This window comes from Acanthochromis polyacanthus, chromosome 20, assembly GCF_021347895.1.
Source record: "Acanthochromis polyacanthus isolate Apoly-LR-REF ecotype Palm Island chromosome 20, KAUST_Apoly_ChrSc, whole genome shotgun sequence".
Lineage (NCBI taxonomy): Eukaryota > Metazoa > Chordata > Actinopteri > Pomacentridae > Acanthochromis > Acanthochromis polyacanthus.
The window spans coordinates 9,435,476-9,457,299 of NC_067132.1; the positions used below are offsets into that span (position 1 = coordinate 9,435,476).

Here is a 21,824-nt window from a genome sequence, read left to right on the forward strand (position 1 = left end):
ATTTTGCCCAGCAGGATATCTTGTGGGGACACATTTTCTTTAGGTGATGCCACATTCTTATTTTATGTAAATAAAAGTCTGGGAGCAGTGGAAGGCAGGAGCTTATCTGTCAACTTTGACTATTAACCTCAGTGACGAGCACAGACTGGCTGCTTTTATCTAAATTGAAAAACAGAGTTATTTGAATATCATGGGGAGAATGCAATATACAGCGGCAGGGGAAATCGGTTGCTTTCCCCATTTTTCTTTGCCGAGATAAGACTGTATTTAGTGGCTTGCCGACAGAGCTTATGAGAACAAAGCGTTTCAGGCAAATAATTCCTTCTTTTTCAAATGTCTCCCAGCTCTTTTAATGGAATCCTTTAATGGTGAATGGAAATTTATATCGAGTGATTACTCTTGTGGTGTTGCAGTGTTATTACCTGTCGGAAAACGTCAGTCGGCTGTCTCTCTGTATCCACTGCATGTCTTTTTGTCATCATACACCAAGTAGGGACGGATATATTCACTCAAAAGGAAGGTAGTGTGTCTTTCTAGTCCTTTTCTTCTTGTCGTTATAGTTTAGAATAAATTAAACTAATTCTGGTTTCAGTTCCAGTCAGGTACACAAGCAAACAAACAGGGAGAAATCTGGCAAAGTTGTGTGGTGTTTCGTGCCAAAATTAGCCGGCGCAGACTGAAATAATGAAATTCATTTATAATTATAGTAAATGCAATTCCACATACATGCAGTGTGAGCATGTGTAAAATGGATACAATATGAGCCTGACAGATGTGGGTAAACAGGAGATGTTTTTCCTCATGCACACTCTTTAGAAATACAAGGCAATGCACTTTAAGAGTATGTAAACCCCTGAGAAGACATGTTGCCACAGTCTCTAGTGACTCCACTCCACGTGAACTATGTGAATATTAATGAGTGTATAATCTAGACACTTATTGCAAATGTGCTTTGTGACACACGCATCCATAAAACAAGTAAGGAGATCTCTAACCCAGTTACCTTGGTTTTGAATCCTGTGATTTTACTCTGGGGATGTATTATTGCATTTGCCTACAGTGCAGTGACTGCGTTTCTTCGTAATAATCTCCTAATATTATGTATCGTACATTATGTGATGCCACATTTTGCGTACACCACTCTGGATCTCTACTCAAACAAATACTTCAAACAGTACTCAGTGTGTAAATGCTCACATGTCTCCATGCTGTTCTCTTCTTCTCCTGCGGTGACACTGGGTTTCTCATATGATTTGTCGATTGCAGCTCGGAAACTCTCATTGCAGCCGCGACCCCTGATGATCCGTGAGCGCGGCCTGTTGACGTTGATCTCACCATTCAGCGTAGCCTCGGCAACAGCTGTCTGCAGGCTTTCAAGAGAGCTGGACTTTTTCAGACCCAGCGAGCGTCCAACCTCTTGTTCTGAAGAACCTATGGAAAAGCGAATAGTGTCAGCAAGGCCAGAAGACAAATGGACTAACTTTGGACTGAATCTACCTCCTCCACAAAGGTAACCAATAATCATGCATGTCTGTGAACACACAACATTCATTTACATTTTCCTCATTTCATATGAGGATGGTGGTATGTATCGTGCTTTGCAAGCCAAGAGAAGGTGTGAGTCTGGCAATTAACATGAAAAACAAATGACGCCATTGCCTGACCAATGAAGTGTGTGAAATGAGAACAGAGTATTATATCTTCACTCAGACATTTTCCTGTTGAGAATTATAATTCAACCTTTGTCTTTGTGTCTGCACAGTTAAATTATGTGGCTGAAACATAATGCATATAAATGGGCCACTATCAAAGACAGCAATGTACCACAGCACCAGAGTGATTATAGTGTTATGCTAAAACATAATAAATTCCCAACATGCTGAGATAAACTGCAAAACTTAGAACTATTTCCACTGGTGCTCCTCAATCCCCTTTCAGTTTTGTTCAGTTTCTCTCAGAGAGACTGAATAAAACAAAAGGAAGAGAAAAAGGGGAAGGCAAATAGACAAAATAAATCTTTGTCCATTCATTTCCAACACTATTCTTCTGCATTCACAAGTCCAACTCAGCAGAAACAACATCCCACAACAGCAAGCAGCAGCAGTTTGTGTAGGTGTTAGTGAATAAATGAAGCAGAGGCGAATGCAATGACAACATGAAGGCAGAATCATTGCAAAATAAACTCCTGTTATTGTTCTTGGTGTCAACAAATGTTGGCACAGGCAAATCGACTGCAGAGAGGCAGCAGAACAAAGTCAACACGCAGAACTTATAGTCACAGTACACTGATCAGATGCAAAATTAAAACCACTGACAAGTGAAGGGAATGACACTGGTCGTCTTGTAGGTCTTGACATTTATGAGAAAGTTACTTTGACATGTACCACCCACCTAAACATTGCTGCACCTCAAGCACACAGCTCATTGGCCGTGACCTCCAGCAGGACAACGTCCTCTTGCTTAGAAACACCTCAAGGAACACACCCAAGAGTCTTTTCAAAGTTTCCAAATCACATTCTGATTGAACTTCTGTGCAACGTGATGGAGCTAACCCGATCTGTGGACACCAAGCTCTGCAACCCACCGGATCCTCTCCCATCATCTCAGTGTCTTCAATGTCGTTATGACATAATACTAATAAATTACTATTTATTTAAATAATACTGCAAATTGAGACAAGTTGACAAATAACATGTAAATTATACATGTTGCAAACAAAAGGTTGCTATGACCTAAAACTTTGTTGCAAAATATCACAAAGGTACTTGTTTGCTCAACCAAGACTCTTTTAAAATAAAATAAATTCTGAGCTCCTTCATGGCAGCAGGAGTCTGTGAGCTGTCAAATGAAAACAATTCTAAGACTTTGTAGCAAAATTATGAGGCGTGTTTACTCAGAGCAGAGAGTTGAGAACTATAGAAATGCATTTTAAATGAAAGTAGTATATATATATATATATATATATATATACACATATATATATGTATGTATGTCAGGGTAGAGACTGTGATTTGGTAGAATTGGAGTCTCTACCAGTAGAGATTGCGATTGTAATCTCTACCAGTAGAAACTCCAATCCTACCAGTAGAGATAGAACTTTAAATCTGACCCCTGCCCTGACCCCTGACAACCTTAAAAGTCTAACCTTAGCCCTGACAAATCTCTACTGGTAGGATTGGAGTTTCTACTGGTAGTGACTCCAATCACAATCTCTACTGTTAGAAACTCCAATTCTACCAAATCGCAGTCTCTACCCTGACATATATATATATGTATATATATATATATATATATATATATATATATATTGTTTTTTACAATCACCATTTTTCCGAGTACTGGTAACACTTCTGGGCACTTGGAAAAATGTACATGTTTACACATTTTATCAACTTTTGTAAAATTAATAATTTAAAGACATTTTATTTTTGTTTGTGTCAGTTTCATGATATAGGGTATCGTACCTTTTTATGCTGCAAAAAAAATATTTCTGAGCTCTCTCTCCTTCTAACCATTGTTGCGCTGTTTCCATAAAGGTGAAGGACTTTATACGGCAGCAAAAAATTAGCCTGCAGTGTCTAACAAGAGCAATCCGAGATTTCTGACCTCCGCCAAGGGAAGATCCTTATCCGGATCAACACAAAATTTGAATGGAGTCTTCCCTGGGCCAAGATCCACCTCTGGTGAAAAGTTCATGAAGATCCGACAAGTAGTTTCCGAGAAATCCTGTCCACAGACACGCACACAGATAGACAAATAAATAAACGTACCCGATCGCATAACCTCCTTGGTGGAGGTAAAAATGTGACAGCAGCAAAAAACATGCAGGAACTGCTTGTAGCTCAGAGTATTAAAGGATATACATAGTGCTGATAGAAAAGCTGGACAACCAACTGTGTAGAGAGCAAAGTGAATTTTGAACAGTCAACCTCTTCAACAGTGGAGCCTTGCCCTGGACAGCTGTAATTATTTTTCCAATGCTTGCCAGGGGTTTGTTTAGAGTATGTAAGTGGAGCGCGACTCAGGTATTGGTATTTCATTTTGTCAGGGAGCGTCCGTCAGCTCCCCGGAGCTCTTACTTTACTCGCCAGTTGGTAAACAAGTAGCCTGGTTGATTTTCTGTCCCCTTTATTGTGCTTCGATTCAGCATGCAACAAGGTGCTGTCAAATGTAACAAGATGGATTTCTGAATATGTGCAAGTGGAGCCTTGTTAGATGTAAACATCTGTGGAGGAAACTATCACTAATAATAGATAAACTGTTGATTCAATTGCTTTAGCAGTCTCACAGACTCTCAGAGGGTGAAACACATGTCGATGGAGTCTGGACAGAGCAGCATTGTGTTTTTACGACTCCCTGTAGACCGTATAGACCCTCTACATGCAGTAAGTGTGTGCTGCTGTTTCCTCTGTGGCTTCAGCTGGTGTAAATAAACGTCTTCCACAGCTCTTCCTGTTGGGTTTCACTAGCGAATGTTGCTATATAAGGCTTGTCTCTACTCCCATTGAACAGAACACACACATGCAAACACTGTTTACACTGCGTGCCTCATGCAGGGACTTCCCAATAGATCCAACACCACAAGCTCATGACATACACACACACTTCAGTGCCAGATACAATCAAACAGATCCTCGACATGTTTAAAGTGTCCTAAATGAGGCATGTCCCTCTGCTGCTGGGTGATCACAATGGATCTTCAGGCAAAGAGTTTTCTTTCAGCTATGGGGGAGTTTTATTTCTTTCATTTGTTATATAGAAAACCAGCCTTCATCTGCCCCCCACGCTGCTTAGGACTGGATAAGAGGAAACACGGAGTGGTGTGAATGCACAACGGTTGTTAAAGCAGGGCATGAATAAGTTATGAGTTTAAAGGCCCCCACCAGTGAACGTCAAGCTTTTTTTTTTTTTACCTTGTTCACATGTTCATATGGTGGTTGTTATATGCTAAAAGACACTTCATTTGCTGTATGAGCAGGTACCATCATTGTGGAGCATTTCCACCTTGAAACTGCAGTGTGCCGATCACAGTCTCAAAAACACAGATTCAAACTTCCAAGGTTTCACATGTAACAAACCCACAAAACTAATTCTGTACACTTTCAGGGTGGGTATTTTTGCGGGCTCTTCTTCAGAATCAATGCACGGTTTAAACATGAATGGCCGAGTTACTCCACTACTACAACTTGACACTGTGTAGAGTTTTACAGTGTATAAGTGTAGTTGTAGGTCAGCTGACTTGCTGGACCGACAACGAGTGAGGAGGGGTGGGTGGAGAAAGAGGTAGGGACTTCACAGATCTGCACATTGTAAAATAGCCAATGGTTTAGAGTCCCATGCCATTTTAAGACATTTATTTTGATGGAAAAGCTTCTAAATGTGTAACTTTAACAAACAGAAATGATTTCTTAGATATTTAACTCTTGGAGCCCGATAGATTTACTTTGGTGGGAACTTGACTGGTCTACCACCTCTGCAAGTAGACAGGCAATGACAGCCTTATATGTTATGCACTAAATACTCACATACACACACACATACACACACACACACAAACAAGATACAGCATTCAGGGGAAGCCCTTGTAATGACTAAGATAAAGGCTTAAAGGCATTAGAGGAGATTTAATTTCCTACGACTTTGAACGTAGCATGCACATGCCCACATACAACCTCTCCCTCACCCCCCTCTAACCTCCCCCCCCCTTAACATTTACGAAGAAACGCCCCCCTCCAGAAATTTGCGTAGGACTCGTGAAGTTGTCTTTTACGGCTGGGTCCCCCTGGATCTTTATCTGCCATTATGTAAAAAAAGATGAGCAAAACAAGTCTCCAGCTAACTACGAAGCTATACCAAAGCAACACATACAGAAAACACGTAAGTCCAAGGCGTACATAATCTACGTAACTAGGCCTGAGCCGGAAGATTTTTGATTGACAGGAAAGGGAGCAAACCAAACGCCTCGGTCCGAGCACGTTGATTGGCTGATGTTTTTCAGGTCCTGCCATGTCCACAGTTATTTTTTTTTTTATTTTTTTTAATATTTTAGAGACCATACATACAAGTCCACTAAAGGTCAGTATATTCATTTTATGTGAATCAGACAAATTAAACAATAAAAGAACATACTCCATAATGCCTTTAAAAGTAAAAGTAGTGGCATTTCTCTGAAAATAGCCTAGGGCCCAAAGGATTTATAAATGACCAGAGACAGAACTTAACAACTACAGAAGAAGAAGGAAAACTGACAGCCTAGTGTAGAAATGCATACGCTCTGCTGCTACACTGTTTTACTTTAGTTTTACTAGAGGCAGCTTGTTGTCCTTTGTCGGTTAAACCATGTTGCTAGTCCTTTAACCAAACAAACCTGCAGGAGCTCACTTATGATTAGCCAGCTACCTTCATGATGCAAAGTTTCACCGTACAAACACAATATTCTGACCTCTACTTGCAGAGGACCAGTGTTCAAAAGAGCAGTGCTGGTTGATTTTTTTATTCTTTATTTCAATCCTTGTTATTATAAGAATCTAAACATTTTCATGTTATGTTTAGGATCATTGGGGTCACAAGGGCCTTCCTCTCTCTGCAACATTTGCTACCAGCAGCCCCACACTGACAGTGTGAGTGCTTCTCTATCATCAATGGTAGCTATAGATCTAATGTCAAACAAGTCAGACAGGCTAAGAGGTCAGCTGTTAGCCAGTGGTGTTGTCAAGACAAGCAAGCATAGTGTTACTGTACTGTCTTTTTCCTTTTCTTTTTGTCAGTGGTAATAAAAGTGCCCAATCCTCAGAGAACCTACATTCAATTCTGAAAGTTCCATTCAAAATAAAAGAAAAAAACAATCCTATAATGGTGCATCCCATTTAGTGAAAAGAGCTCATATGTGAGCCTTCAGGCTGCATCAGACAGTAAAATGAAGCTTTACTGTGTGCTACAAATGTCTTGGAGGTTAAGAGCTTTTTGGTTTCAGAAGCAGAAGATTCATTTTACTGCCTTCTTTCTTGGAAGAGGTGGAACATTTTTGATTACGATGACAAAAAATAATGCCAGGAAAGCAAAAACAGATTTACAAGTCCAAGAGAATGCATATAAAAGTCATGTAATTCATTTGTTCAAGAGTAGTCTTGTCTGCGAAGGACAAGAGAGGATAGTTTGACAAAAAAAATCACTGTAAGAAAACATAGAAGCAGATACAGTGTAACAGGAACATGATGGAGTGCTTCATACTTTGTGGATAAAACTCAATCAACCCAGTACAAAAGCCATGTAATTTGGGTTTTTTGAAGCTTAAGCAGAAAGCCTGCCAACAGCGAACATGAAGAAGTCAGGGTGCATGGTTGACACAATGGGATTGCAAGTTAAGAGCTGCACCGGATGCAACAGTTCAAGGGAACACAAATGACATCTGCTGTACTTGGAAACAGGGAATTATCCTCCTGCTTGGTATTCTGTTCCACAATCCAGCTCACCATTGTTTCTAGTCAGCACGGTGAATGACTGAGAGAAGCAACGAGACAAAGAGAACGCGAGAGTGAAGCAAAGAGAGACAGAATTTGTCCATGGACCCAACTGCCTCGAACCTGCCTTTGTTTTCATCAGAAGCAGCCATGGCTCTCCTGGGAGAGTTTGACGGACAGCTCTCTGTATGCTAGTCTATTATGTGATTCCTATCACACAACAGAAGCCTCAGTGCTCTGCTCCTCATCTCCCTCTTATTCAGAGGGATGAAAATACATATTCCCCCATTGCATACAGACATGAGTTTGCCACTCCCCACACGTCTGGAGGAGAAATGAAAATCATCAAAATGAAATACACAAAAAGAAAGACAATCAAACCAAATAGGGGAAAAGTGCACCAGGAATTTTGTCATTGCTACAGACAAAACTGGCCAGTGTGCTGTGTTCCTTCACCAGATTAAGGGCAAGGACAGTTAATTGGAGAAGATCCATTGCCATTAAGCGTTAAAGGGAAGGTATTGCAAACTCCATGAATAAATCAGGAGTGGTTATTACAGGGACAGGGTCCCATAGTATAATTAGAGCAGCTAAAACTATGCTTCCCAGCCATTATTCACCACAGGCCCTTGCATGTAAAGATCTGTGTACAGACAGGGGCTCCATTACACATAATTTATTCAGAGAGTCAGGGCTTTAAGCAGGGCGGTAAAAGGGTAATTATGTTAAAAATAGCCTCCAAGGTGGTCGAAGGAAGGCCATGTCCAGGTATCCCAGTGGAAGTGAGGCGTCCCTGGGTCGACTATGCTATTATGTCTCTGCCAGTTGTGGATCATTAGCCCGACAGAGGACGTCCTCCATACGCTGAACATGTCACTAAGGACTCATTATTACCTGGACTTATGGTTAACATCTCAATTGAGGATGCTGGGTATTTCTGCTCAGTGTTTTGATTAAATCCAGCAAAATGAAACACTGAAATCTGTTCATCATTCTTCTGTGAGCGTACTCACTCTGCAACACAGTATTCATTTGCAGATACTGCCAAATATTTTGCCAAGCCTGGCAACCCTCTGGATCAGCAACTGACTTGGCTGGAATGGTGGTTTACAATTATGGTAAAGATGAAGTTATCAGCTGGTTTCTCATTTACCACCACTGGCCTATCTGTGACTCAGCTGCCAACTCTACACCAGTATGTTTAGGACGATGTTCAGACATGGTTATGTTATGCAGAGAAATCTCACTCTCTGTACCTTACACAGGCATGCATCAGATTATTTTCTCCCTGTAAAAAACAGGTATGTCAGTCTACAATTAGTGTTCATGACTCAGTTATCAGCTCATTCTGTGTTAATTTATTCCAGTGAATTTACTCTAATGTGCTCCAACTGAAGTTCAAAAGAGCCTGACGATGATAGATCAATTGCAGAGAGCTGAAGAGGCCAACTGGCAATGAACATCTATTGCAAATGCCACTCTATTGCTGGCTCCCTCCAGCCCTCCACACCTCCTGGAGTAATGAATGTTTTCTTCAATCATTTGCACTGCAGAACGAGCACAATGGCACAGGTTCCCAGATTAGTTGCCAAATCTCTATTCAATGCCATGCAACTCCCTCTCAACAATATGAAAACCCTCTTTTGATCATGCTGCAATTACCTCAAACAACACTCTCTTCTATATGCATATAAAGGTGCCAAGATCACACATCCAATAATGGCTGGTTGTGAGCTAGTTATGGAGAAAGAGAACGACTGCTTTCTCAATCTCTGTTATTGACCCATGGACCGAGCTGAACAATAATAATGGTCAAGTGTAATAATGGTGAGAGTGTAATGAGCTGGTCTCGGCACGGCTGCTTACCTCTATTTGTTCTTGTGCTGTAGTTAATCTCATATGCTACTGTTAAAGAGCATAAACAAGCGAGAGTAGTTAGTACCTTCTGCACCATGTTATTAAGGACATGTAAAGCAAAACGACACTGACTGAGAAAGTGAAGGACAGATGTAGTGATCAAAGCAGAACAGATCTTACACCGAATGCATGAGCCTGTCCATCATGAGGCTTACAAAGCAAAGTGTCTGGAACGTGCGAACATGTTACTGCCAGCCGTGGCGCCTACCGTCTCTTTCTTCCCTCATTCAATGTTGTTCCTCATCTAAATGGGATTAAACCGCAGGGTGTCGACCAGTTTAGCATATTTCAACAATGATGGGCTTCAAAGTCATGAAATCCATCTGCTGATGTGATCTGGGATCACCTGGAACGTGATTAAAAGGAGGGACAAAAATACCTAGTGACAAAATAAAATGAGAGTCTGTAGGGAATAGCATTCTTAAGCATGTTAACTATTTAGTCAGAGCAGCTTGAGAGCACAGAGCAGCTTTATTAATGTGTTATTGGAAAGCAGAGGCAGCCTTACACCTGCTACTTCACATAACTTCTGAAGACAAACTACAATGTCCAACAGTGTGGCAAAGACAAAGCTTAAGGGTAAACACTGGCACTACATTCCTTGGCTCATTTAATTTTCAGCCCTGCTATACATTACCCACAGGCCATTTTTTATTGTGGGGCTTTGATGTCGTAATTTCATTAAAATAATCACTGTACTACAGCAGCGTGTGCCTTTGAGATAAATGGAAGTTATGTGACACTAGATATGTAGCAAATCAAAATATGTAGCTTTCATTTTGAACACTGAGTCTCAAACGTCAGGGAGTTTCACATATTGACTGAAACATTTTTCTTCTGGGAACCCGTGTCAGTTACAAGAGTTATTATGAGAAGAACAACTTAGTTATTTCCCCGAACAATCTGAACACTGAGATATTCTTACTGATGGATTATGATTTTGTCTTGGCAATGATTTCTGTCAGCAAGATATTTCACAAACTCAATTGGGCCCTGTGGAAGTGGAAAGGAAGGGAACGTTATTCTGAAGTACATCTAATAACATGCTCGCAGAGGGATCATGATAACTTAGAAATAATACAGCAATAACAGGGATTTGTAAAAGATCAATAACACTAGTTATCCCAAGAGCGGCACATAAACCAGTTTCCCTCTGTAAAAAAACATTCACTGCAGTTTGGAGCTAATCAAATTCACAAATAAATGCTTACTCCAGTTTGGAACAATTAAGAAGCTTTTTTGATTAAACTCATTGATAAAATGTGCATTTGCCATAATGAGAACACCATCAAAGAGTTATCGTAGCATCTTGCCCATCCTGCTCACTTCCTCTTCTCAGTAATCTCCAATTAGATTTTCAACACTAAGAACATAATGGAAATCATATTTATGCTCAACAAATTGCTCTGTGAAACCTATCCGATGACTGACTACCATCGTTTTCTGAAGCAGCACTTTCCACTGAAAGTTTGTGTTGTCTGGGCTCACTTTGTGGTGAAGTTTTGGTGCCGAACAGAGGGAACGGCTATCACAGTCAAGGTAGACCCCACAGAGCTGAGTGCAGTGGCCCGGACCTGCACCAGTCTGTGGGCGAGTCAAAGATTTCTTCAGGTCTCTGGGCTCCATGTGGAAGAGAGTCGGCTGTTATCTGTTATGATTAACCAGTGATCCGAGAGAAGGCAGCGTCTGCCTCAGCCTCAGTGGGAGAGGCTCTGAACTCAAACAGTCTTCTTCCCTAGATACAGTCTGTCTGTTTGAGCGTGTGCGTGTGCTGTTGTGTGTATGTGCATGCCTACCTCTGATTGGCCTTCCATCACTAGAAAGTCACTAAAGAGGCCATTGTTCTCTTGCTTCTTGTGTTATACCTATGGTCCACTGGACACAGGGCCATGGGAAATGGAGGCCAAAAGAGGAGAGGCGGTGGCTGTACGGGGCTGAAATGACTGTGTGTGCTTTTGTGCATTTGTGAGTAGTATTTTTGAAAGTGCCTTAAGTTCTTGGATACTGTGTCTGGGTCTAATCCCTGATTAATCATTGGCTAAATCCCTGAAAAATATCTCTCTGTTTCAAAGTTATACATTTAGAAGTTTTTTCAATGAAAATACTGTATACCCACCCTGCAAGTTGACAGGATTGGTGCCTTTGGTTTATTACATACAGCATGAAACCCTGCAGGTCTAATGCTGTGTTTCATCGGTACACTGCAGCTTCAAGGTGGAAATGTTCAGCCACAGTGCTGCCTGCTTGTTTTACCAATGATGTGTCTTCTAGCATATAAAACAGCATATGCACATGTTAACAAGGTGTAAAACTGTTTTTCACAGCAGAGCATACTGAATAGTTTGAGGAGGCACAGGTTAAAACAAGATTTGATCGATCACTACTTTGGGCTGTCCAATGCAGAAAGGAGCAGTCTAAGGAGGGATGTCAGTGGTGCACATGCTCGGCAGGAATTTGCATGTGCAGAATATGCAGATACAACTTGCATGTATGGATCTTAGCCTTCACGTGGATTGGAAAAGTAGGATAATGACAACACTACAGTGTGTTGTTCACCACCTGTCCTTGGGAACAACAGTGAGGGAATATCATCAACGCTTACATGAATGGAAAAACTGTTACCTAAACTGCATTCATCACAGTGTAAAGAAAAACTTTCAGTTTCAGCTTTGACTGGTTGCACTTGTATGTGCAAACACTGTTCCTGCACAGTAAAAAAAACACACTAACCCATCAGGTGCATTTATTTTTGATTTTCTCTTCTAATAAAACGGTTAAAAGTAGGAGGTTGAACAGTGTCCTTGTTGACATTCTGCCTGACTCATGAAACCCTGATCATCTGAACACTTCGTTGTAGTGATGTTTCCATGTTCCAACGCCTCAACACGACCTTTTATAAGTAATCCAAAAAACAAAGAGCAAAAAATGATAAGACCTAGTTGTAATAAACCCAAATTATGCTTTGAAGGAAACGTTTGGGCGAAATGCATGCATTTGTTTTCTTGCTGAGACGCAAATGAGAATTTAATACCCCTCTCACATCCGTCCATTAAATATGGAGCTATCCCGTATGAGCTGAATACCTGAGCTTCACACAATATGACAAACAGGTGGAAGCTGCAGTTGTGGTTCTGTTCAAAGCCTACCAGCACCTCTGATGTGCACAAACTGACATGCACCTTGTTTGTTTAATTCATGGGAAAAGAAACAATATTCTGCTGTTTTACAGGATGTTGCCCAGCAACCAGCAGAGGCTCTAGGAAGATAAAGGTTGTGGTCAATAAACAGACCAGTGCATAACCCTTTATAAAACGGCAAACAAGTGTATGAGTGGCTGTGGCTCAGGTGGTAGAGCAGGTTTTCCACTAATCACAGGACTGGCAGTTCAATCTCAGGTCCTCCTGTTTACATGCTGAGGTGTTCTTGGGCAAGACACAGAACTTTAAGTTGCTCCCAATGGCAAATTAACTTGAATGAGCTACTGGTGTGTGAATTTGTGTGTGTGAAATAGGTGAAAAGGTGCTTTGTAAACTGCTATGATGAAAACACACACTCCATTTCCCAAAGTGTGAAACTTCTTCCTTCTCTCTTGACTTCATTCATGTGTAATTTACCTAGATCCATGCTCTTGGACTTGCGGGTTTTGATGATTTCCAGCTGAGCAGCATTTTCATACTGCTTGGTGCGTTTTTCTGACATGCTCTGGCGTCCGAAGCCCTCCCTCTGGAATGCACCGTCAGCGTCCGCATCCGGACTTAGTGAGCTACAGTTTGTTAGGAAGAAACGAGAGAGGAAGAAAAAGAGACAAAAATGTTACGATATTGGCAAGTGGAAGGTCATACCTTTGTCTGGAGAGCATCTAAATAAAGAGATATTTTGCAATCATCTACATCAAGTTGCACTTTCGTGTCCAGCTGCCATTCTGATAATAAGACTGAGAAATAAAATCTTGCTATTAATATTCATACAATTCCAAGCCTGAGCCCAAAACGCCCCTTTACTATCAGATAATGACCATCGACTTTCAATACTCACATTCACACACACACATTCTCGCACACAAAGTCGGTTTCAATCTTTCATTTCAATGACTGCTCTAATCAAGGACACCTCCGCCTCTGCTTAGTAGATTCATGATGCACCATAATTGGGAAGCTTGGCCTAGATGTGTGATACCCCAGTGAGGTGAAGGTGCTCTGGGGTCATGGCCACTCAATAACCCCCTCCTCCAATATGTCTGGAGCAGTGGCAGGGCCCAACCCACCAGAGCGCACTCCCTTTGAGATCCTCTATCTCTGTCTGGATCTTAATTGAAAATCGGAAGGGAGCGGGGAAAGTAGGTTGGGAGAGGGGGACAGTGGTATTTGCATTCAGAAAAGTGCATTTAAAATTAAGGTGAGAACATGGTGCCATTTGACGGGAGGGGGAGTGGGTGCTGATGGGGTCTAATAACTGTTATATGCATGAGAGGACAGGCTCTGTTCTGTTCTGTTCATGTTCGTACAGTGTGGCAATTAAATGACATCAGAAATTTCATCAAATGATCTAATCTATTTTTTGAATGCACATGAAAATCTTTTGTCCTCTGTTGGAGGTTAAAATTACATGTTTAAGTGTATAAGTTGACTAGTAGGCAGGAAATATGCTTGTGAATGTGTCGTCTGGGAGCGGATCTTCCTTCAAACACCCTTTTTGTAATATCCCTTAAGAGGACCTGCAGACCTGCTGGCATTTGTTTGCATGTAAACAATTCTTATTTAGGTTGTCAACCCCATTTAACAAAAGAGCTGCTTCATGTGTCACAGAGGGGCCGCCGTCAACGTGTCACTTTGCTGTCGACCGTACCTGACAATCCCAACTAAGATCAGACCGCCTCACAGGACCAACTCCAGATGACACAGGAAGAGAGGGAGGTGGAGCAGGAAGAGAGGAATGACAGCACAGATGTATTATTCATTTATTCATCATCCCTTTCTTCTTTCCTCTCATCATTTCAAACCCATGAAAAAACCAGCCTGCCCTCTATTTTTCTGCCTCCGCAAATGTCATCTGTTGGAGCGTGACTGAGACGGCGCAGGCGAGAAAGGACGTGTTTTCAGTCTGAATTTAGATTTTATGCACTCGTGCCAGCATCTGTGTTTCAGTTGTACAGACGTAGAACAAAGTGAGAGGCCAGCAGGTGGGATCATGCACCGTCCTGTCGCTCAGGTATGGAGAGCTGACAATTGTGCGACTGTTTGCGAGAGAAATTACGCACGCGAGCATTTGGGACAAATCTGCTTGTCTGAGCAAATAATGGTGAGAAATCTGTGGGCAGTAAGAGTCACATTTGGAGGGACAACCCAGCGGTGGTGTCAATTCACTTAGTAGGAAATCAGATCTGCTGGTTTTTGCTACTGCTCTTTTTTTTTTTTTTTTTTAGCACAAATTCTCTTTTACTTTGGTACATGCAGAGCATTGACAAAATGCCCAGGATGGGGATGTGCATGAACCCAAACAGAAACAGCAATGGTTTTCCTCTGTTTGGCCTTCTGAGCCAGAGGTACCTGCTGTCAGATGTTGCACCTAAAAGTGTCTGTGGCAGTCATCATAACTATTTAAAGAGGTGGCAATGACGTCAAGGGCGAATGGCGACTCAAGTTCAATCAGTTACATTACCTGAAAATCAAATTAACAGCAATTTAAAAGCAGAACAATACAAATTGTTTGTGCCATTGTTACTAGAAAATTAATTTTGCCCATTAATGGACCAAAAGTGAGGCAAAAATAGTATTTTTTTTTCTATTTTCCATTGTATTTTCCATATTTTTGAAATACACATATCAATAAAACTGACAGTGAGCTTACATGTCTAATGTAAAATAACATTAAAAATATGTAACTTCAAAATATCATAAAAGAAAAGGCCGTTAAATACATTCACAAGTATTTTTTATGTAGTAGATTAAATTTTTAATTCAAGTCTAATACTGAAAACATAATTCTAAAATTAGAAACATGAATGATAATTAACAGAAAAAGAAGTATCAATTTTGGAATTCTATATTATATTATATATATTTGTCTTTACTTCACAGTATTATTTGGCACCCAACTGCCAGAGTAGAGCAATTTTTATAATTTTATTATACATTTTTTCTGCATTGTACTTAAAGATTCAGTTACTACAGTCCATTAATGGAAACACAGCACTCAATTACTGATCTCATGTTCACTTCCTACTCATGATTAATTTTCCCATAGGAATTCTTGCTGTAATGAGATACTGCCTCCAAAACCTTTGTCCATGTTCCAGATGCTTCTTAAGCTCAAAAGGCTCCTGATTTAGGAGACTTTAACTGGCTGAGTCTTTGAAACTGAAACCCATATTGGAAAGCTTCGTTACTCAATGAAAAATGCATTGGCCACCTCCCAGACAAGTTAGATAAAAAAGTGGCACAATTTCTTCTTCAAGCCATCCATCCTGTCCCCGCCCCTGGCCTATCTGTAATAGTGGGCCCAATCTATTTGGCTAACACATTCCCTCATCTCTCCTTCTTTAAGCAGTGTTTAAAAGCAATTTCCTCCATCCTGAACAGATGCTTCTATCCCCCTTCAAAGTCCTCCCATCATCTAAAATTAAGTAGCATTGAGGATTGCTCACAGGCAAATCCACAGCTTTAACTTGCATTTTACATTAACTTGTTCCTGTCTCCATCTCCCTCGCAGGAAGTTAAATGTGTCAAACTGCACACCGGCCTTGTTGCTAAGTGGCGTGTGCTAAAAGCCCTCTGTGCTCACAGTTACCCTGGTGACTTATGACTTTTACTTTCTTTTCTTCATTTTTCCTACTACCAACCCATCTTACCCACATTTAAAAACGACCCCAAAGAGTTAAATCTCAAAGCATCCTGCTCCCTAGGAAAGTGCAGCTCGGGTCTGATCGACCAGCGAGAGAGGGGGTTCTGTGCATTAGCTTCAACGCCTCAGAGAGGGGCAAGAGGCGCAGAGCAATGCCCAGTAAGGTGCTTCACTGAAATGGCTCTTCTGAAGTTTGAGGGGGGCGATTCAGTTGACTGCATGGATGCATAGCTGGGTTGAAGGAGCTTGAAACTGCCTTCAATCACTGTGTGAAGCCCTGCATGAGACGCTGGTGCAGAGGTTTGCATTGTTAGCATGTGCACCAGTGGACAGCACACAGCCCAAATATTGCTTTGTTTTGAAAGAAGAAAAAAGAGAACGCAAAATTCTTTCTTCTGCCTGTAATATCCTCTTAAACATGAGTGTATTGTAAAACAAACAAAAAAAAGATGTCTCCTATTACTATTTTTATTTCTCTTACTTAATTGCACACATAAATCACAACTGTAACATGAAATGGTTCCATCAGTGCCACGCAGAGCAGCAGCTGCACCTGCGAGTCGCTGTAATTTCCTTTTAATTGTGATGAAGTTGCAGAGAGAGACAGAGAGGGAGAGAGCGAGATCAATTAAGACCTCTTTGTCCGTCTGCTGACTCCTGTGTCGACTCTCTCATTCATTCCCTGCCTGCTGTACGAATGCTTTAATTGAGTTTGGTTGGACCGAGTGCTTCAGTCTGCTCAATGAGAGAATGGCTGACAAGGACCAGGAAAAGAGATACTTTGGTGTGTGTGCGGCTTACACTGGCATCACTCACACTGAGATTCACCTGCACCCTGTCACAATAACACAATGAAGGGCACATAGGAAGTCATAGGTAGACACAGTGAAGAGGAGCATAAAAATAAAAGCATCTGTGACAGGATTGTAGTAACGGTGCACAACTGAGAGACACTAAATATTCATAAAGCTACAAGTCATTAACAGCTTTTAAGTAAAAAATGTGTCATTTTGGTTTGTGAGGGTGTAAATGTGTACAACCTGGCATGGAAGTCCCTCCAACTTACATGGACATTTGAGATTAGTCAAACTGTGTCTGTGCTTCCACTACGGGGCTGTTCGCATTTGTATGTAGTTATGCTGATCGCTTGATGGGAAAAACATGTGGTTAATAGAGCACTTATGATTCTTAGTTACATTGCTGATGATAGAGACTATTAGGGAGTCAACTGAAGTAGGCAGTCTGCCTGCAAAGTTTGTTTGTTCATGTCTGTGTGGACCTTTTCCACTTTATATGTTAATTTGTGAAATTGTTTACCAGCCAATGTGTATCTAAACACTCGTGAGACTGAGAGCGTCTGTGCAGCGGTGTGTATGTGCGGGTGTGAATAAATGGGTGTGTGCATGTTTGTCTGGAGTCCTTTTCCATCCTTGCTGGTTGACAGACTGTGTCAGAGCTGCCTGGGAAATGATGTTTCCACCTGTGACATCTCACAAAGACAGTGAAGGACACAGTCTAGTTCTCGCTCTTTCTTTCTCGCTGTCTCTCTCGCTGTCCATTTCTCTTCTCTCTCACCTTAATGAGAATTGACACCTATCCTCCATTCTGTCAGCCTCATCCAGATTGAGGTCCAAACCAGGGGGACAGACACGGTAAGAAGCTATTTTTACCAAGGTTGTGACAGTGCCCCTAGTGATACAAGTGGGAAAGTGATGTTTTACCCCCACTGTATTTAACCAATGTAATGTCTTTCAAACATTTTACTCATGAGAGCTTAGCCTGGTTTTAATGAAGAAAGGGTTGGAAGAAAGAAAGAAAGAAAGAAAGAAAGAAAGAAAGAAAGAAAGAAAGAAAGAAAGAAAGAAAGAAAGAAAGAAAAAGGTGCCCTTTGGAGAAAATCTCTTTTTTTAATCTTGGACCCTTCTAAAAGCACAATAATATAAACTCATGACAAACACACACTTCAGTGTCAGATACAATCAGCGGGGTCCTCAACATGTTTAAAGTGGCCTAAATGAGGCACATCCATCTGCTGCTGGGTGATCACAGTGGATTTTTCAGCAAAGAAAATAAACCTCTGTAACTGAAAGAAAAAACAATTTATTTGAAGAAATCAGCCTCAAACTACACGCCCCACACCAGCTTAGGACTGGACAAGTACAAACATGGAAGGGTCTGAAAACACAAAAGTTGCAAAGGCAGTGCATGAACGAGTTACAAGGTTAAAGACCCCCTCCAGTGAAAAGGAAGCTGTCCTTCTGTTTGGGTTATAGGTGAGTAGTTGAAGGGTAAGTAGAAAAAGAGGGGGTGACCTCACAGATCTGCACATTCAGGGATCAGTATACCTTGTATCATTATGATACAAGGAGGTGTGTTTTTTGTGGTTAAATAAATGTAAAAATCAATACAATTCTGGGTTTGTTCCATACTAAGTACACCAAAAGCTTCCAACAGGCACTCACACTATTTGAACATTCAGTAAAATCAATGCATAATTAAAGAAATAGCACCATAACTATGATAATAATTAATGAAAAGTGGCTATAATCTGATGTCAGCACTCATTGCCTTTCCTATTACAAGGAGTAAAACCTAATTCAGGTAGTCTGCAGGGCAGCTATGATGACAGTGCTGCCATGCTATTACAAGTCTGTGCGCCACAGGCTAGCTGGTAGTAGTTAGTTCCTGGCTCTCAGTGATGTTGTGCAACACTTCCTATACTTCAGAGTGACGAGCATGCTGCAGACAACCCCCTGGGTTTTTTTACACTTCAGCGACAACTCAGAGTACTCTGCAGTCTCATCTTCTGCCCTCACATAAGTTAGATAATTACACGTTCATCAATCAGACAGATACAGATTGCTACATGAGCTGAAACTAGAAGGTTTCCTCATGGTTAAAGCACTGATCTCTGTGGAGTATATGTCATATTCAGAGAACAATGATGTTTAATTTTTTTTAATAGTCCTTGTACTGCAGCTGCTCAGTGGGGCAGTGGTTAGCACTTCTGCCTTGCAACAAGAAGATCCCTGGTTCAAATCCCGGGGTGGGTCTGGGATCTTTCTGCATGGAGTTTGCATGTTCTCCCTGAGCATGCGTGGGTTTTCTCCGGGCACTCCGGCTTCCTCCCACAGTCCAAAAAATATGCTGAGGTTAATTGAGTACTCTAAATTGCCCGTAAGTGTGACTGTTTGTCTGTATATCAGGGATGGGATCAGCAAGTTCTAAATAAATGAGAAATAGCATGAGGAAGTAGATGTATTGTTGTTGAGAGGAGAGATATTTCCATTCTCTCACAGCGCCTGAACTTCAAAGCCCAGATGCTTTGCTTCAATCCTCACAGTGCGCTCACAAACTTCTCTCGAGCACAGAGATTTGTCTTTTGTTTTCTTGAGATGCTACATTCCAACATGAGCCTGGAAATACTTTTAAAAGCTGTTATTTTTGCTTCTGAAGGACAAAGTTGATGGCATCTCAGTGAGGATTTGTTTAAGTATCAAGGGGGCATTGTTGTGAAAAGGGAAGTATTCATACAGGCGTGGGTGATGGTGCAGAACAGTCAAAATGAAAGCTAAAACTTTCCCAAGAGTTAAACACTGCAGAGCGCAGACTTAATGCAGTTAGTTGGAAAGCTGATGGAAGCATCTCTGCAAAACTGAACATCTTAAAATAGCAGATTTAGGTGTCTAATTTCTGATGTCTAGACTGTATAAAACAAGTTCATCATTTGAATACATACAGGTCTAGAAAGAAGCAGGAATGGACTGGGAGCCTGGCTGGAGTGAGCAGACACCCTGCAACTGGACTTTATCAACTCCTGGGATGAAAACCAGGTGGATACTAGAAACATTCCTTTTTCATCTTAGAAGAGGCTGCTTGTATCAGAGCAGTGTACACTAAATTTTTCTGACACTGTTCCACATTCCGTTCTCGACAGAAAAACCTTTTATCTTCTCATTTATCCAGATTATTCTGCAAAGCCACTATATCAACCAGTACCTCGTATCTGTTTAACTGTAAATCATTTAGACATGGCTTTTCCTGTTTGGCTCTGAAATCAAACTAATGAAGGAGGAGGCAGGCACCGCTGAGGGAATAAATGTAGCGGGTCAGGACCCAATACTCAAATGAACTTAGCGCAGATATGCAAAGTAATAATTTACAACCTTTATTTATCCAGTGCAGCCTGACAGATGACACATGCTGGTTTCCATCACTATTTTGAATCACTTTCACACACTCTTCAACCCTGTGCACTGGCAGTCTGTACTAAACTGGTACAAACACAATCCTCTGCAGCTGGCTGTCATATCAACGGATTAAAATAAATCTCAAGTGCATTGAAGTTTTGGTCTTGATTATCTGGAGTGGATTTGAATCTTCAAGCCAAACATCAACACTCCCACCACCGAGCGGATAGAACGAGGCAGAGGAATTCATAATAAAACTAACAAAACAGTCTGTAATACAGCAGCGGCAAATAAAAGCATGCGTATCTTTACATTACCATTTTAACGCAGGTCTAAAGCACCAGGTTGTAATATATACAGTCTGTTTTATGTTCGTTTGAGGCCTGTAAAACCGATGTGATACAACAATGGTTCATAACTATGGGGCAGTAAGTGAGAGCAAAGCAGTAAAATGTGAACAAACAAAGACGACGTACGTACAAACACACAGAACACACACCTTTTAGGTATTGGCTAGAGTTGTCAAGAAAAAAAAGTAGGTCACTTAATGTCTCTCGACTTTGAGTGTGAGATGGGATTTCTGCCTCCAAAACAACCATTTATCTTGAGGGCCAACCCATTACCACACTAACAGGTGGGCTGTATCGTTCACTGGAAACCCAAAGAGAAGAGAAAAGAAGAAATGATTGAGGAGGGAAAGATAAGAACGTACATTTCTAAAACTTTTCAACGATGAAAACGAGAAAGGGAAAAGACAGGTGAGCAGATCACAAAAAAAGATCTTTTTTGATTAGTTATTTGGCTTTTCCTAACCACCATCAGATACTGAAAAGGCCTTTTAAGATTCCCCAAATTAATAGAAAGAAGTGAGCAGGGCTGAAAGTCATTTTACAATTCAGCTACAAGTGAAGAAAATAAACACATGAATAAAGAGGATTAAACAGTAGAGAAATGGAAAATGCAAAGTTGTTCAATTCCCATGGGGGGGAAAAAAAGGACAAGAGAAGCAAGGGCCTGAATTAAAATGACTTTACCAGCCAACCAGCCATTTTTGCACTTTGTGTATGCACTGTAGGTGTATATAGCTGTGGCCTTGGCAAGGCATGTCCCATGAGGAAGGAAGGAAGGCTGCATAATACTGGAGGCCAAAGGTGAGACTTTCACAGCTCTGCACAATACATATTCAGTTCATACAGAGCCCTGGCTGCACTGCTGCAAGAGCTTAATTAAAAAGTAACAGTTCCAGTACACTGGAGTCTGGCTGACCCACATCCCCTGCTGGCTCAGTATGCCTGTTAACGCTGCGTATGTGTGCGTGTGTGTATGTGTGTGTGTGTGTGTATGTGCTGGGATGTTGGGGGCACTTGAAAAGGAAAATGAGAAACAGTATAAGTCAGACAGAATGATGATACACGCT

General features: G+C 41.2%; 1 protein-coding gene across 2 annotated transcripts in view; it reads right to left on the minus strand.

Annotated features, from left to right (window-relative positions):
* Nucleotides 1–21,824, minus strand: part of LOC110951091 (partitioning defective 3 homolog) — a 400,033-nt gene that overhangs the window by 122,904 nt on the left and 255,305 nt on the right. For both annotated transcript variants that reach the window (XM_051940403.1, XM_051940404.1), the window contains exons 17-18: nt 12,992–13,140; nt 1,198–1,431 (exon numbers count right to left, since the gene is read on the minus strand). In XM_051940403.1, the coding sequence (XP_051796363.1) occupies nt 1,198–1,431; nt 12,992–13,140 (383 nt within the window). The remainder of the gene's footprint in view (nt 1–1,197; nt 1,432–12,991; nt 13,141–21,824) is intronic.